The following is a 17,935-nucleotide window of genomic DNA, read 5'->3' as shown; positions in this document are numbered from 1 at the left end:
CTCACGTAAATCACTTTTGTGATGTTTTTCAAATATCTATTTCGATCCAAAACGTCCAAATAATAATGTGTTTTTTTTCTCTCTTCTTTTTTGCAGTTCTGTGCGCAAAGAACCTGGTGAAGAAAGACTTCTTCCGTAAGTATCCGACCTTCATAAACACCTAGAACATGTTTCTGAAATCGAGTGAACTGCGAGAGAGCTCTATTCCTGTCAACGTGTCTCGCCGCAGTGTTTCAGCAGAGGCTCATCTGTTAAAAGTGTGCAGAGAGAGAGATAAGTGCTCTTCCCCCACGAGACGCCAGAAATGTGGGTCAGTCCGGGGAGACAAAGCAACCGCTGGTTGACACATGCACGCTCGCCTCCTCTCTCTCTCTGCCCTGACAAACACAAACAACCGAGCCCGCATCTGAATCACTGATCAGATATCAAAGAGAGAGACGGATGCTGTTGAGAGGAGGGAAGAGAGACAGGTACCAGGCGGGACCGAGGAGAAAGTGGTAGAGGAAGGAGACTGGATGTCCCTCTGCTCTTGTTTGTAAATCTTCCAGCTCAGCCTGCGGTTGAATTCATAATCACAAATAATGATATAAAAAATAAAAGTGAGAGGAAAAACTGTATTTTGGGAAATAGGAAAAGTGGTATGCTAAAATTATAATTCTGGTCCGTGTTGATAATGATTTTTTTTCCCCCCTGATTACACCGCATGGCCTATTTTTAGATTAGATTAGAACCAGATTAGCTTGTCTCATAAAAAAATAAAACGACACACACTAAAACATAAATATATTAGTACAATATGCATAGTAAATAGTGTATGTTATTGTGTTGGAGTGACTGTGAATTGAACCAATGGTCATTATTTCCTGCATTAGTGCATGTGTAGTATTTGGAGTATTATTTTTGGACAACATTTGCAGGTTTCAGGTTTCAAATGCATTTCAAACCACATTATGAACTAGGCCTGAAATATCTCGCATTCAGTGCCGTCTTCAATCTCGGCTCAGACGTGTCGGTAATCGCACTTTGTGTGTTTTGCAGGACTGCCGGACCCCTTTGCCAAGGTGGTGGTGGACGGCTCGGGGCAGTGCCACTCGACAGACACCGTGAGGAACACGCTGGACCCCAAATGGAACCAGCATTATGACCTGTAAGAGCTCTTCTGCTCTGGTTACGTTCAGACGCGCAGTCAGTCCTACACCATTCCCTCAGCTCAGTTTAAACCCGAGACCATCATGTTCAGATACCAGAATCAAGATCAAGCAGATCTCATTTCAAAGCACATGGTCATCTGTCCGCTTGTTTGAGTCTTAGAGATTTGGCTCTCAGCTACTGCTGCTTCTTTTCTGTAGGAGCTTAAGAGCGTCAGACTCTGTCATTAGATGCCCCGTGTGTGGTTTATTTTGGATTTTTTTTTGTCACCCAGAGCGCTTGAGCCTGTTTTTGACATCACATTTAAGTTTGCTTATGGGTCGCCTACAACTGGGTTAAAAAAACAAAACCGTATGCTTGAATAATACGGAATATTCAAACATTAAAGAATATATTCCCATCATTTTATTGCCACCATGGTTTTGTAAATCCGTATATAGTTTTTTTTCTGTAAAAAAAAAAAAAAAAAGGATGTTTTTAAGAATGTTTTCTATACAATATAAAGGGATTTTATTATTATTTTTTTAATTATTATGTTATTTTCATGCAATATAAAATAAAAAGCACACTATAGAAGTTGTTCATAAGACTTTTATAATGTTGAACGGAATTGATTTAGTTAAAACTAAATTGATTCACTTCGTTCTTCCTTTCCTTGTTTCCTTAAAATGACCTATATTAATTTATGGAAAGATCTTTCATTTCCATTAAAAATCAAGAAAGTCGTGCATGGCGTGGCTGCGTGTAAACAATGGTGAAAAGTGTGGATGAGCTAACCCATTAACATGCACTTCCAAATAAGCCCAGGGGTTTTCTTGAACCGGCGGTGTGCGATTTCTTCCAATCTCTTCATCAGTGTAGCCCATAAGTAAAGCTCCCAGCATCCTTCAGGCTTTGAGGATTTAGGTCACCTCCTCTGGAGTCGACGGCTCTATCTGTGCAGATCACAGGACGGATTTCCATGGGTGCAAAATCCCATATCCTTTCCTTATACCGTACGCTTCTAGCTCTATTTACATTTTTTTAAAAGAGGTTTTATCTCCACCTACAAGTATCAACAGTTTCACAGCATGGAGTAAAAATAGAAACTTTCCCTCCACGCAGGCTTGTCGCCCTGTTCCCACAGACCAAACGCGAAACTCAAGAGAAGATGCAAAGCACTATAAACCGACACGCAAGGAACGGCCGACCAGGAAAAAGCTGGGTTGCAGATTTCCAATGCGTGTCCCGTTCTCGCGTCTCGCTGACAGAGACAGCCATGTTGGTTGCCATGGCAACCGTAGACTAGCCCTCACCCCCCAGGACGGCCGTCGAGTTCGCCAAACATGTCACGTCTGTCAGCGGAAAATAGTCCTGCGTTTCCACAGCCCTCCACGAAACCCTGGATAAAATACAGAGGGATTTCTGTTTTCCGTCTGGTTTTTAATAAGTGCTTTTGAACTCCAGTTAGTCAGTGAATGTGCGATTCCCCTCACAGTCGTCTCTTCGTTGGCAGGGAAAACGGTTGAAATGTCGCCGTCGCTGAAAGGTTATTGAGCCGTTTGGTAGTTTTGTTATTTACGCTGAACGTCGGGACCAGCAGAATGACAGAATCGTTTAATGATGAAAGATTGACGGGGCTAAAAACCTCCTGGGGCTGCTTGTTGAACCGGAAGATAGCTGCTAATGTGCGTAACGAACAATAGCGCAGAGGAAGAACTCGCTGATAACCGAAAACAGGGCCAGCAGAGATTTGCATTTATATTCGTGCATTTCGCAGGCGCTTTTAGCCGGAGCCACTTGCGATAGAGGAATAAGTAATAAGGTTAAAACATTAACCTAGATGTGGGGAGACTTAAAAGACGAAAGCGGGAGAAGATGCGCTAGATATTTAGGGCAGAACATCGGTTTTGGGAGATGTTTTCTGTGGAAATTGATTTTAAAATAAGGCAAAGGAAAAAGACTTTAGAACATAAATGGAACAATGCACAAACAGGATGCTGAACTCTTGAATAACGCGAGCCCCGAGCTTGATTAGTCCTAGTTAGGTGACCTAACTAGTTATATCTAAAAAGTGGATAAAGTTTGTATCTTTTCTAAAGCATATAATATTGGTTAAAATCAATTTGTAGCTGCCAGTTATAGTCATTAGAGTAGCACAAGTGGAAAAATAAAAGTATGGCCACATAGGATTCATCTGCACTGATTAGGCGCAGGAGATAAATAAACCCAGAATAAGGAAATCATAGAGCGGAAGTTTCCAGTATTTCTGAAGGATCACGTGACACTGGAGACTAGAGCTTGACATAAGTTTAATATACGTTAAAGGAAATCAATAATATTTCATAGTATTACATAAGCGTTTTTCTTATTAAATAAATACAGGCTTAATGAGCTTATAAACTCTTTTTATCAGCCGTGCGTTTGTGTTTTTAGTTGATGCTTATATTCACACATCAAATGTACGGAAAGTAAAAAGATGACATGTTAAATGAAGAATTTTGGTCAAAAGGCATTTGAAAATGAATTCAAAGGTTAGGTCTACATTTGTGTAAGCCTGCCATATGCTTTAAATTAGATTTGAAATCAAAATATGGCCATTGTATCGGACATCTATTTGTTGTTACCCCATTTAGCGAGTTAATGTTGTAGGAGTTTCCTGGGAAAGTTCCGAAAGGTTTGACGAAGGGTTATCAGAGAAACCTAAAATACGCTAAACCGTAATTATCTGCGGTTAAGTGTTGACAGCACAGGTTTCGGTTTATTGTTTTGTCCTGTGTTCCTTCGTTCCGGTTGGTTAACGTGTTGTTACAGGCTCTTGTCTGGTATAAGTAAAATTTGAGCTGACTTTAGAGCCATTTTTTATTTTGATAAACGTTTTCCAGATCAGAGAGAAGGACTCCGATTGTTTGGATTTAGCTTGCACTCGTTCTGGTGAGAACATCCACAAACTCATCGGCATTCTGTCTTCTCTTTTCTTTCATCCTACCACGCTTTCTGCCCTTTACTCCTCTACCTCTTCGATTGGTTTTTCGGTCCAAGCAAGGTCTGTTGCCCAGGGATCCTGTCCCATTGGCAGGCTTACAGAACGTTCAGACTTTGCTTGGACATTTTTTGACAGCCTAGCTCCGTTTGATGTCCAGTTCTGGAGGTGTTTCTGTTCCCCGGGTTTGAGGGAATCATTTGTTTTGTCTAACACCATGCCAAAACATTCAGACAAACCAGCTGAGTTTTCTGTGGGACTTGATGAAATGCATGTGGCGGTGAGAGAACAAGAGCTGCATGGGATCGCTTGAAGTTCTCCAGCTTCTTTGCTAGTTCAGATTTGAGCTGCTTTTACCCCAAAAGTATCTTCCTGTTCTTCATATTTAGATTTTCCTACCCTAAAAAAATGTAGGGTACACACACAGTATACTGTATAATTAACACACACATATAGAAGTAAACATATAAGTTATTTATATCTATTATGTTTTAGGTGTTTTGTCAGTATTTTGAATTTTACGCTTCATTGCATTGTGTTTGAATGAACAGAAATGTCTGTGAAATGAATGGATGATGTCCTGAGTAATGAGCTGCCAGTACTTTTTCTGTTCTCTTATTGATTTTCTTTTTTTCTTTTTTTTTTTACAGTGTACTTCCACTGTTTCCTCCTTTGTCATCACTATCATTTTCCTTGTATTTTCCCTACATATTTTCACCCTCTTCCTTGCCACTTGTTTTCTATCATCTCTTTGTACTCCTCTTTCGGGTGACGTCTTTTTCCTCTTGCTCTTCATTTCCGTCTGCTTCCTCCTCCTATCATGTTCCTTTTCATTGCCCTCATCTTGTTCGTTCTTCTTCCTCATCTTCATCTACTTCCTCTACCTCTTCTTCTTTGCCTTTTTCTCTTCCTTTTCCTCATCTGTCATTTTACCTACTTCATCATCTTACAACTCCTCCTCCTCTTTGTCACTTTCATTTACTTCATTTTCCTCATTTTCATCTTCTTTCTCTTCAAAGTCTGCCATCCTTCTCTTTTTTTTTTCCTCCTCATCTTTGTTGTCTTTCTCTTCTCTTCAGTATTTATTTTTCTTGAGTCATTCATCTTCGTAATAATGATCTTCATCTTTTTTTTTTTCTTCCTTGTTATCCTCCGTCATTTTTCTGACATCATCTTCACCATCCTCATTGTTTTTTAATGAAGTCCTCATTGCTCTACATAAAACAGATCGTCTCCTCTGAGCCGCTGTGTGTAATCTCGATTCATAATTCATGTTTTAAGCAAGAACCGTGGGCTTTCGGGAATGACATGGTCTGAGTTTGGTTTGCTTTAAAGGGGACGTGATAGAAATCTGACATCTGTTGTTGTGTCTTCAGGTACATCGGGAAGTCGGACTCCATCACCATCAGTGTGTGGAACCATAAGAAGATCCATAAGAAACAGGGAGCCGGATTCCTGGGATGCGTACGACTCCTCTCCAACTCCATTAACCGACTCAAGGACACAGGCTGTAAGTGTGTCTGTGTGTGTATGACTGACTGCTAGCATCTGTATAATTAGCTCAGAAAACATGGGTCTAACGTGTGTGTGTGTGTGTGTGTGTGTGTGTGTGTGTGTGTGTGTATAAACTGGCTCAGGCAGATTTCAAGTGTACTTTTGTGCGTATAATTGGCTCAGAGCGGTTGTAAGTATGTACTACAATGGCTGCGTGTGTTAAGCGGGCATCCTGTAAATAAAACACACAACAACGTTTTTGGACGTAATAATATACCTTTCTTTGGCTGTAGACCACTGTCTGTCTCAGGTAGAGGCCGTCCTGTTATTTGTGTGTCACTTTCCCGTCGGCTGCACAAGAACCGGTGTTTGGTTTTTGTTTTGTTTTTTTTTGCTGGTGAACTGCAGTCAGTCGGGACGTTAAGGGTGCGAGTCTGTCTGGCTGCGTTCCAGCCCCACGCTTGCGTTTAAGAACATTTTAAAAGCAGGCTTTCCCTAGAAAGCCTCCAGCGTGACCACCGTCCTGGATAAGCACAGGAAACCCACAGCCACTCCCACAGCTGGAAGTGATTCAGTTCACCGTTTCCTGTTGCACCCCTTCTGTCTCTCTGCCATCATTCTTTGTCTGTCTCTCTCTTTATCTGTCCCCCATTCAGTCTGTCCGTAATAATCACGTCTTAAATAGGAAATTAGTTCATATAAATTCACAGAAATCTCTTATTTTGCTTTTCCTATTAATTTTCATCCTTGTTATACATTTCTGTATATGTGCATGTTTGTTTATATATATATATATATATATATATATATATATATATATATATATATATATATATATATATAATTTTTCTTAAAATATTTGTGTATTTTTAATTTTAGGAATTTCTAATATAGATAGTAAATAGTAAAAAAAAATTGTATGTGTACTGGTGACAGCTGTATTATTACATATCATTAGATAATCTTCATAATTTTTTTATTTTTTGTACAAAAAAAAACTTTTTGGTCTAGGAAATTCATTATTTTTATAACAATTATTTTCAGATTATTTTCGACTTGCCATGATTCTGTATCAGTGTATCTAGTCTAGTGAAAGTCACATTCAGCCATAAAGTCATCGTCATCATTCTTCGCAGGTGTTTGACCATATGAAGGGTTTAAATGTGAGGGATGGGTGAACGCTCCTTCAGCCCTGTTTAGTCTAGCTGTGCATCCTGATCTGAGAGTGTGTGTGTGAGAGAGAGTGAGAACAGATAGTGGCCTCTCTAATGTCTGCAGGCTACTTGTTATTCCTGTCTCCCTCTTTCCGGCAATGACAGAGAGCCCCAGCGTGTTTCTGGAAGCGTCTCACTCCTATCAGCACATCTACAGTCTGAGAGGAATAAAGCAGCCTCTGTGTGTGTCTACACACACATACACGCGCACACACGCACACACACGCACTAATACAGAGCGCTGCAGTGTATGTGACCTCACTCATGAAATGTGCAGCGTTTTAGGCTGTTTTATGGTTCGCCGAGCGGGGAGGTCAGAGGTTACGGCACAAACTTCACGCGGGCTCTTTAGTTTCTCAACCTTTTCCTGTTCCTGAAACTTTTTTTCTCTCTCTCTCTCTCTCTCTCTCTCTCTTTTCGTTCATTTACAGATCAGCGTCTGGACCTGAACAAGCTGGGGCCCAATGACAGCGATACCGTGAGGGGACAGATAGTAGGTGAGTCACAAGCTTTGCCCGTTTCGAGGAATCGACCTGTCAGGAATTTGGCACATCTGCCATTTTATCCCGTGAGTCACGCCATCTTCAAAGCTTGCCGGTAATTACGGTTAAACCCACGCAGTCGCCTTGGACGCCCTAAAAACTTCCTCGGGTTTGGGAGGAAAAAGAGGAAAAAACGCACTCATTCTGTCTTGATTTATCTGTTGCGTTTTGCTGATTTTCTTTCATGCTCTTGAAGAGCGGCATTGTTCCTTCATCGGTGGTTTTGTAGGGTGGTGATGTATTTGCGCCCCGGGTTGCGCGTCCCATAACTATAACCCATTTGTCAGAAAATGAATGCTTTCCCATGGCCGAGGGTTTCAAACAAGCCTCTTATATGCCTGTATGTCTTCGTCACGTCAAGATATGCATCACACATGTGCTTTGATGAGTCACGTGAATGTAAAGCAAGTAGTTATTAACCCCGAAGGCAAGCTTTACTGTCTTATACTGAATACTCCTAACCCAGAATACATGTCTTACTGCAGACTGTATCAGTGTTTCCCACAGACTTGTACTGTATTTGTGGCGGCATATGCAAATGAATTCTCTGCCAGCGGGAGGTTTTTCTGGTAACAGCTGTACGCAATGTAGCGCTCCGCTCACAAACAGTGTTTTATCAGGCGTGACATGCGAGATGAACTGAATATGACATTAAACAGTTTATTAAGACTGTCGGATTCTTTTAGAAATACAGTGGTATAAAAACATCCGCATCGGGTTTCGATTTTTGAAACGTGCAGTGCTCATGTTTAATCAAAGCCTTTTTATCAAATCAAATTGGTGGTCTGTTTTGAAATTGTTGTGGGCCGACACGAATAAATCAATGTATGGGAAACACTGCTGTGTAAAAATATGGTATATTTGTGTCTGCAGATATTATTATATTTTATTATTATTGTTGTTGTTGTTAATTAAAATATCAGTTATTAAGAATTTTTTTTCAAACATTTTTTATTGATAATTCATAATAAATGCAGCTTTATGATATTAAAGATAGCAATGTCTTCTTTTTTATATTAAATAAAAAACATTATTTAATGCATTTAACTGATTTTTGCAATGCATCTATGTGTTTCTGCCATATACATATATAATTTTTTTTTTTTTTTTGTCAGTTTTTTATTTTTTCTGACAGTTTTATTTGTATCTGACAATATGCTTTGGGTCAATTTAAAAAATATGCATTATTTTATTAAATGATATGTAAATGCTTTTTTAACCATTTGTTTTAAATCACTTTAGTTAAAATTGATATTTTGTTAAAAATGCAAGGTATTGCATGGCAATATTTAAATGCGTGACCTACAGTATATCTATAAATGCCGATATACTGTTTTGAAAAAAAACACACATATTGATAAATTCTTAAACAATTGTTGTCCTGTATGTTTTTATTGTTGTTTGTTTGCATTTTTGGTATTATCAGTATCTAATAATAAAATTGCGACATTCCAACATTTTTAAATACAAATGATGGATTTAAAAAAAATCAAATGCATACACACACCCCAAAATGGCGAGATGCTATGCGTGTCACTCACTTTGACATTGCTGTCACATTTTTTCTGTCAAACCATGACACGCGAAACTCTCACAGATGGGACTCCTCTAACAGCCTGTTTGTGTGTGTTTGTGTTAACAGTTAGTCTTCAGTCCAGGGACAGGATAGGCACCGGAGGGCCAGTGGTGGACTGCAGTCGTCTGTTTGACAACGACCTGCCTGATGGGTACGTGAAATAACTCAAGCAACTAAATGAGTGCTTAAATATAAAAGTGTTTAGCGTTAGCAGATACCGAACAGTAGCAGCCAGCGTTCTTATCCAAGCCCTGTGTTTGTTCCTGCGCCATGTGCGTGTGTCTGTCTGTCTGTCTGTCTGTCTGTTTGTTCGTCTGTATGAATGTCTCTTTGTGTTCTTTCTGCAGCTGGGAGGAGAGGAGAACTGCATCTGGCCGGATCCAGTATCTGAATCATATCACACGCAGCACCCAATGGGAGAGACCTACCAGGTGGAGTCAGCTTTACTTTGGTGTAGTCCCAGTTCACTTTTTATTTATTTATTTATTATCCGTTTTATTCATTTAAATTAATTTTTTTTATTATTATTGTTTTTATTTGATGTATTTTTATTTTACTTTTTATAAATTTTTATTTTTGTTTTTTATTTTTATTGTTCGTTTCAATTTATTCTCATTTTGTTCATTTTTAACTACTTTTTTTTTTATTTTATTTTATTTTTTTTGTATGGTTAGATAGCCACATGGTTTTGCCGACCGAAGCCAAGTCTTACAGGACAGAGGCATTTTGGCTCACCCCAATCTACTGTCCAGGTCATTGGGTTTGAGGTGGTTTTGCTGAATAGGACAGTGACTCTTGTGTATGCGCGCGTCTGCCACATCTGTCTCCTTTGCCATCTCAGACACTGACCCAAATTTATCCAGAACACAGCTGAAAGACATAAAGCCGTGTCGGGGAGCATCCCCACTTCATGAATTTTTAAGGAAACACTCAACCATAAAGACCAAGTAACATTCCAGGCAGCATTCCAAGACGAAGATCTAGAGAAAATACTGGTCTGGACTGCGTTTCCCAAACGCTGTGGTCTATACAACCTACTTATATGCTTACAATGCATTTGGGGAAACTCAGCCCAGGGCATTAATTTACCTCAAATAATAAAAGACGCGTGAAAATATTTTTTTGCAGTGTGTGTGCGTTTAGGGTGCATAACAGGGGTTGAACCACTTCAGATTTTCCGTCGACGTAAACAAGTTGCCGATGGAGTCATTAATGAACAAATAAGCCTGAACTCTGAGCTAAAACTCAAACACCTTGTGCACATATGGCATATGTCATATGGCACACAGTGCTGCCCACGTGACTACTGCTCCTGTGACAGCTCACTTTCATCAGGTCTTTTGCCTTTAGGTCGTTACATTTCTCACAGATTTCCGTTTGTTTAATTTAGATAAACCTGCACAGTAAAGATGACGTTTATATGAATGCATTAGTGATAGAGGGGTTGCATGCGCAAATTAATTTTATCTGGTATCATCTCTCCACTAATAGAGAAGCTGAGCGTTTTAGGTACTGAGATTTAGTTTCTGAGCTGTATTATTGAGGAATCGGAGGGGAGGGTTGACGATACATTTCTGCTAAATGTCGACTACTGACATAAGTAAAGATTTAGTCGAAGAAGCTGAATCACAAATGATTCACACAAACATAGGTCGGGGGCCCATTCCGTTCAAAAGCAAATCGTCTGCGCCTTCATCGGCTCAGATGTCGGGAGTAAACAATGACTATATCGATTTGAGAAAGTCGTTTGGATTTATCAAGATTTAAAAAAAACAGTTTAAAGTTGTTCTGATCACAACAAACTCAGAGAAACCGCTAGGAGACACGTGACAAATGACAAAAATGTCAGATGTTTGATAACCTCCGACTGGATAGAATCGAAGTCTGAAGCTAAAAGATCTGTGAGCATCATACACTGCCCGATTATCTGTAGAATCTGTCAGATTTAATCTGCAGGCTGGTTCTGACTGTCCTCAACTAGCCTCAGCTTGTTCAGACTGTAAAATCACGTATGCAACCCCTAGTGCGTAAAATGCTCGCAAAGTTGGCCAATATGTCCTCTATTTCTATTCCTTTCTCCTCTACAGCCTCTATTGTTCTAGTCTTTCAGTTCAACCATAGACGCATCAGTGAGGTTAACTGTTGAGGCCTGATGTCTAGTCCTGGTGTGCGGCACACGTTACAATTCTCAGCCCCTCGAGCTCTCGAATCTTCATTTTGGCTCTGACGTTGCCTCCGAAGGCTTGGATGTGTCGAACCGGAGTGCAACAGAGGGAATATTGAAAGCGAGTACAGGCTGTGTTTATGCGCTACATGATTCAGCACTCTGTCCTCGCCCGTCGAGCTCGTGTTGCCAGCCGCTTCACGGTTGAGCTGCTGTTGTACTTAGATGTTTCCACTTCACAATAACAGCACTTACAGTCGACCTGGGCAGCTGGAGCCGGACAGAAATTCACCGCCTTGTTTGGAGAGGTTGCAGGTCTGCGACTTTGTCACGTTGAAAGTGACTCGGCTCCTCGCAGCTCCGCCTGCCAGTGTTTGTCTACGGAGACCGCAGGGCACTGACACCGTTACATTATTCATTTAGTATCCAAAGCAACTGTACATTTTGTTCTACTGAGATTTGAACCTCTCACCAAAAGGTCACACTATTGTGTGCTTGGGTTTCCTCGGCCGATACCCATCTGTATTGTTTTAATATGAATCTGTAACCCAGCAGTGCCACCAGATTGTTACAAGAGCCTGCAGAAACCAGTCGATTTGCTGGTTTTAATCTGCTCTGTTGACTGGCTTTAGAGCGCTGTTTAGAGGCTTTTCAGGTGGTTAAGCTTGATGAATGATTAAAATTAGTTTTATTTGCTCATTTCTATTTTTGTTTTAGTTTTTGCTTTTTATTACGATCTTTTATCTTTTAAAAATTAAAAAATTAATTGTATAATAATGTTGCATTATTTTAATTTAAGTGTTTTTGTTTTATTTATATTTATATTTATATTTATTATTTATTATATTTATTTTTGTATTTTTCTTAAGGTTTGAATGGTTTGCATACTGAAATAAAGCATTTTATTATTTTGCCTAAATTTCCAGGCCCAAATTGGGTTTGACATGGTATTGTTGAATAAGACGGACTAGCCTAAGATGGCTTGTTAGACTTAGTCTGATCTGTTAGCTGGTTTTAAAATAGTTTTTGATTGTCAAGCTAATCAGACCATTTTAAACCAGTTAAGATCACCAAACTAACTTTTGGCTGGTTAATAGTTTGAATAATTTCTGTAATGTTCATGATATTTATTTTAAAAATGCACTGTAATCTTTAGCTCGTACATGAACTGTTTACTTACACATTTAACACACACTTTTATTCAAGGGACAGAATCAATCCCATGACCTTAATGTTGCTAGCAAAAGAACAAACGTATTGTCCGCACACTGCTCTGACTGCTCCACAAAAATGATTTAACATTGCAATGTTTGGACCATTAGGTCTTTTTCAGGTACATGTTTGTTCTTTTGTTGTAATTAGATTTTCTTGTCCGACACCTGAACCCTGCTTGGGTTTGTGGGATGTGTGCGACTGTTTTTATAAATTGATCCTTGCTGTTGCTAGCGCAGCACATTCCTCCATACTTTACAACTATTTTCACGCCATCTGTTTGTGCTGATGTTCTCATTTCATCTTTGAAACGCACACACAGGCCTGCGTCTGAGTACTCCAGCCCCGGCCGGCCGCTCAGCTGCCTGGTGGACGAGAACACGCCCATCATGACACCCAACGGGGCGGCGGGCGTTCCTGCGGATGACCCCCGGGTACAGGAGCGCAGGGTTCGCTCTCAGAGACACAGAAACTACATGAGCAGAACTCATCTACACACACCGCCCGACCTGCCCGAGGGATATGGTTCGTACACGCACACATCAGTTCTTCCATTATTACTGGCCAGCTTGCAAAGGTCAAAAATACACCCTGCATGCGCGCACACACACACACACACATGCACTTGTGCTGGAAATTTGTGCTGCAGCAGGAGTAATTAAAACGTCTCTGGAGCTGTAGAAAAGAAGCTTGTCTGAAATATCTCCGACGTGCCGTCAGCGCCAGCTGCAGGGTCAGACGGGTGACCTGGAAATCCTGCTGTGTGTGTGTGTGTGTGTGTGTGTGTGTGTGAGAGTCCGTGGAGAGATTCAGAGGGCAGAGGTTATAGACACAGGTTAAACAGAGCTCTGTGTGCTCTTCTCTCCTCTGCTTAAGTAGCTAAATGAGTCTGTAGACATGAGAGGCAGGGTGAAATATCAGAATACATGAAAATGAATAAATACACACACACACACACACACACACACACACATACATATAAAACACATTCACTATCAATAAACACAAACACGATCACTATCCTTTGTGTTGATAAAACACATGAGGCTCTAATTTAAAAGGTAGCTTGTTGTGTGGAGTTTACTTGAATAATGTGTTTGTACATAAGTGTGAAATGCGTTTGCTTCCCTATTTATAGTATTAAGTGAATATCATGCTGAATATCAAGTTCAATTAATAAAGGAAAATATATAGTAATTTTGACCAGATCCCTATTTTGAGAGTTTATTGAAGGTGGTTCATTAAAGAAAGAAAAGCCTTATGTGGAAGGTTAAAGGAACCTCCTAAAAATAGGCTCATTCTCCAACTAATAAGTTGAGTTTTACTGTTTTTGAGTCTATTCAGCTGATTTCCAGGTCTGGCGATAGCACTTTTAGCATAGCTTAGCATAGATCATTGAATCCTATTAGACCAGTAGCATTGCGTTCAAAAATGACCAGAGTTTCTATATTTTTCCTGTTTAAAACTTCTGTTGTTGGTTCATGTTCTAAGACTGATGGAAAATAAAACGCTGTGATTTCATAGGCCAGTATGACTAGAAATGATACTCTCATTCCGCCGTAATAATCGAGGAACTGGCGCTGTGATATTACACCATTCCTATCAGCCTAGAAAATCACAACTTTATTTCCCAAAAGTCTTATTATACAATACAACTACAGAAGAGTCGGGTTTTAAATAGGAAAAATATTGAAACTCTTTGGTCACTTTTGAACGCGGTGCTACTGAGAGATTGGCTGAATGGATTCAAAAACAGGAAAAGTCACCTTATTAACTCTGTTGGAGTTGGAGAATGAGTGGAGTGGTCCTTCAACACGATCTTTGTGGTTTTGTGTCAGCATCGATTAAAAGGAATCAAAGCGAAAGCGAAAGCCTTAAAGTATGGCTCAAGGATGATGGCATTAGAGCCTCTTGTGACTGTGAATGAGCGATGTCGCCCCCTGGTGTTTGTTCACAGAGCAAAGGACCACGCAGCAGGGTCAGGTGTACTTCCTGCACACGCAGACGGGCGTCAGCACGTGGCACGACCCCAGGGTGCCCAGGTACATCCTTTATCTTTTTACACGTCTGTTAGCGTTCACTTCTTTAACTTCTACTTTACTCTGGATTGGTTTGGAAACTTGTGCCCCGTCTCATAACCAAACGCAATGCACAAAGTAATTTTATGTGACAAAATCTAAATATTAATTTGTAATATAGAGCTATTGGTTTTTGACTGACGAGATATTACTTTTAGTGAAAAGCGGCTCAAAGCTCAATGCTGTTAACTCGTTTGGACAAAAACTTGGGGGAGCCTGGAAACAGTATATGAGAGACGGTGTAGCCAGTATTTGTGTAGGCAAAGCTGCTTGAGCGCACGAACGTGATTGAAAAAATGAGGGTGGGCTATAGGTTATTTTTCTAGTCTTTTCAGAGTTGACATTGAGCATTTTTGCAATGCTGCACATTTTTGGCTCCATTAGTTTGATAATGTTTGGCAGAAGCCTGAAAGCAACATCCCTGAAGTTTGTTTTCTCTGTTTTTTTTGTTGTTTTTTATCTTCCCCTCCATGCGGTTATGCTGACTTTAGTCTAAGGGGCATGTTAAAATTGCTAAAAGTGTTTTTTTATGAATACTAGGCATTTTTACGATTATCATGATATAAATAATTTCCACAATAAATACTAAAAATGTATTTTTTAGGTTTATTTCATAAGTTATCTGAAATCCAAAGTAAAATGTAAAGAAATACACAAATTTTAAAATATTAATAAATGTCATACATATAAAGAGAAAAGAAGGGAGAAAAAAATGTAAATAATAAAAAACAAAATAACTATTAAAAATCAACTCACTATACATTAAACTTACTACATTGATGAATCCTCCACATAAAGTAGAAATACATTCCAGATGTTATTTACATTTATACACATTATGCATCCCAAATATAATATAATTGCTATTATAATTAAAGTACCATAATTTAACGTCTCAACAAAAATAAAACTCGTGTGCAAGAGCTCAAAAAAATAATATTCTGATCTTATCAGTTTAATGATTGCAATAATTGCAATATGTATAATCATATTATTCAAATGAAAGTGTAGTAATTGCTGTGTGCCTCGCTCTCTCTCTCTCTCTCTCTCTCTGTTTCTCTCTGTCTCTTTCTGCTCTCTCTCTGCTCTCTCTCTCTCTCTCTCTGTCTCTTCTCTCTCTCTCTGTCTCTCTCTCTCTCTCTCTGTCTCTCTCTCTCTCTCTCTCTCTCTCTCTCTCTCTCTCTCTCTCTCTCTCTCTCTCTCTCTCTCTCTCTCTCTCTCTCTGTCTCTCTCTCTCTCTCTCTCTCTCTCTCTCTGTCTCTCTCTCTCTCTCTCTCTCTCTCTCTCTCTCTCTCTCTCTCTCTCTCTCTCTCTCTCTCTGTCTCTCTCTCTCTCTCTCTCTCTCTCTCTCTCTCTCTCTCTCTCTCTCTCTCTCTCTCTCTCTCTCTCTCTCTCTGCTCTCTCTCTCTCTCTCTCTCTCTGTCTCTCTCTCTCTCCTCTCTCTCTCTCTCTCTCTCTCTCTCTCTCTCTCTCTCTCTCTCTCTCTCTCTCTCTCTCTCTCTCTCTCTCTCTCTCTCTCTCTCTCTCTCTCTCTCTCTCTCTCTCTCTCTCTCTCTCTCTCTCTCTCCTCTCTCTCTCTCTCTCTCTCTCTCTCTCTCTCTCTCTCTCTCTCTCTCTCTCTCTCTCTCTCTCTCTCTCTCTCTCTCTCTCTCTCTCTCTCTCTCTCTCTCTCTCTCTCTCTCTCTCTCTCTCTCTCTCTCTCTCTCTCTCTCTCTCTCTCTCTCTCTCTCTCTCTCTCTCTCTCTCTCTCTCTCTCTCTCTCTCTCTCCCTCTCTCTCTCTCTCTCTCTCTCTCTCTGCAGGGATCTCAGTAATGTGAATTGTGAGGAGTTGGGCCCATTGCCTCCAGGCTGGGAGATAAGAAACACAGCCACCGGACGAGTGTACTTTGTGGACCACAACAACCGAACCACACAGTTCACAGACCCGCGCCTCTCCGCTAACCTGCACCTCGTCCTGAAGTGAGTCGGACTCGGCTTCAACAGAAACAACATTAGACGCTGTGCTGCTGCTGAAGTCTCACCCCGCGTGTTTTTCCCGTTTATTCCCACAGCCCAAGTCCGAACGGCTCCCGTGCTGCCGTCGAGGCTCAGAGCAGGTAAGGACCGAATCGGACTCTCCGCAGGCGCAGCACTCCGTCTCTGTTTTACACGTGCGCTCGCTTGCGTGTGTGTCGCGTGTGCCAGAGGAATGCGTTAATGGGGAGAGATCGAGTTTCCCTTTTCCTGTCCTGACACATCAAAGGACGTGTCCCACATTCCGTTTTCCCGCTTCGTGTTCTTGCAGTAACCAGAGTGTTTGGTGGGGTACGGCACGCACGGGGGAGAGATCTCACAAGTCGAGCAATATCACTTGACCTGGGAGCTAGGAAATGAAGCGTTGCACCTCCATAGTATCACTTCACAATGTGAAGCATCCACCTTTGAGCCAAGATGTTGATGGGGTGGATTAATATGGCTTTCACAGTGAGCAAAATTGAATGGTCTCATCCAAAAAAAAAAAAGTATGTATGTTTGTGTGTATCTGTGTCGTGTATATTTATAGGTACACACATGCATATATAATATATGTGTATTATATATTATAACACGTAAAAATATATATCGTAATATATACTTATTCACCATATTAAGTAAAAACTTTTTGAATGTGATTAATATCACAGCCCTGTTTGAAATTCATTCAGGCAAAAGCAAAAGGTATAATATATAGTAAAGATCAGGTAAAATGTAAAAGATAATGCTACGTAACATGTATGACTCGGACATGCATATGTAAGAAGAAAAAAACATGCCGCTTTTTTTCTTTTATACAATAGAGCAAATTTTTAAATTACAAATAATGATCTATTGCTCGTTTTAATTGGCTTTTTGACAATAGTATTAAAGAGATTAGTCATTTGGTAATCCCTAATGAATATTTGTTTAGGAACAGCTTGTAGCATTACAATCATCCTGTTAGAAAACACCCTTGCTGCCAGACTTGCTGTAGCCAGACTGTACATAGTTTATATATATATATATATATATATATATATATATATATATATATATATAAAATGATAAAATCTCCATGAGCTATGAATATATTGCAACTAGTAGAGCAACAACAGTGTGCAATATACCACAAATAATTATAAACTAAATATGTTGATTGTGAATTTTACTTGGCATGGCCGTGTTTTCCACACTGAGATACCAGACCTCAGTCCGAGCAGATCATTAGCACCGAGACGGCATCCTTCAAGTGAGCGAACTGTCAAGGAGAGTCGGTCTAAATGTTCCTGGCGCTGCAGCGCTCTCACTTTTGGAAAAGGCATCAGACAGATTATGTGGATATCTGTCGAAACATCTGCCTTTTATCAGCGCTGAAAATCTCACCTCTCTGTCATCAGGCAAAAATCCTCTGTGCCGTGTGCTTTCCTCTCCAGCTCGATGGGTTTATGATCTCACGATCGGTCTGTGATTTTAAGTGCGTGCTGGGAGCTTCGGGTGGCTGTGCGTGTGTGCATGCTTCACTTACTGGATCCGCCCTCTTCATCATCA

At 40.2% G+C, this 17,935-nt stretch overlaps 1 protein-coding gene across 1 annotated transcript in view; it reads left to right on the top strand.

The window, feature by feature from the left end:
• The window catches only part of smurf2 (SMAD specific E3 ubiquitin protein ligase 2), a 43,155-nt gene that overhangs the window by 17,178 nt on the left and 8,042 nt on the right, over window positions 1–17,935 (top strand). The window contains exons 2-11 of the mRNA XM_043233816.1: window positions 97–135; window positions 1,039–1,147; window positions 5,488–5,621; window positions 7,251–7,316; window positions 9,004–9,088; window positions 9,285–9,368; window positions 12,636–12,838; window positions 14,271–14,355; window positions 16,193–16,351; window positions 16,444–16,488. Coding sequence (XP_043089751.1) covers window positions 97–135; window positions 1,039–1,147; window positions 5,488–5,621; window positions 7,251–7,316; window positions 9,004–9,088; window positions 9,285–9,368; window positions 12,636–12,838; window positions 14,271–14,355; window positions 16,193–16,351; window positions 16,444–16,488 — 1,009 coding nt within the window. The remainder of the gene's footprint in view (window positions 1–96; window positions 136–1,038; window positions 1,148–5,487; window positions 5,622–7,250; window positions 7,317–9,003; window positions 9,089–9,284; window positions 9,369–12,635; window positions 12,839–14,270; window positions 14,356–16,192; window positions 16,352–16,443; window positions 16,489–17,935) is intronic.

The sequence above is a fragment of the Puntigrus tetrazona genome, chromosome 3 (genome assembly GCF_018831695.1).
Source record: "Puntigrus tetrazona isolate hp1 chromosome 3, ASM1883169v1, whole genome shotgun sequence".
In the NCBI taxonomy this organism is placed as follows: domain Eukaryota; kingdom Metazoa; phylum Chordata; class Actinopteri; order Cypriniformes; family Cyprinidae; genus Puntigrus; species Puntigrus tetrazona.
The sequence above is the reverse complement of the archived record's forward strand: the minus strand, read 5'-3'. Positions and strand labels throughout refer to the sequence as shown.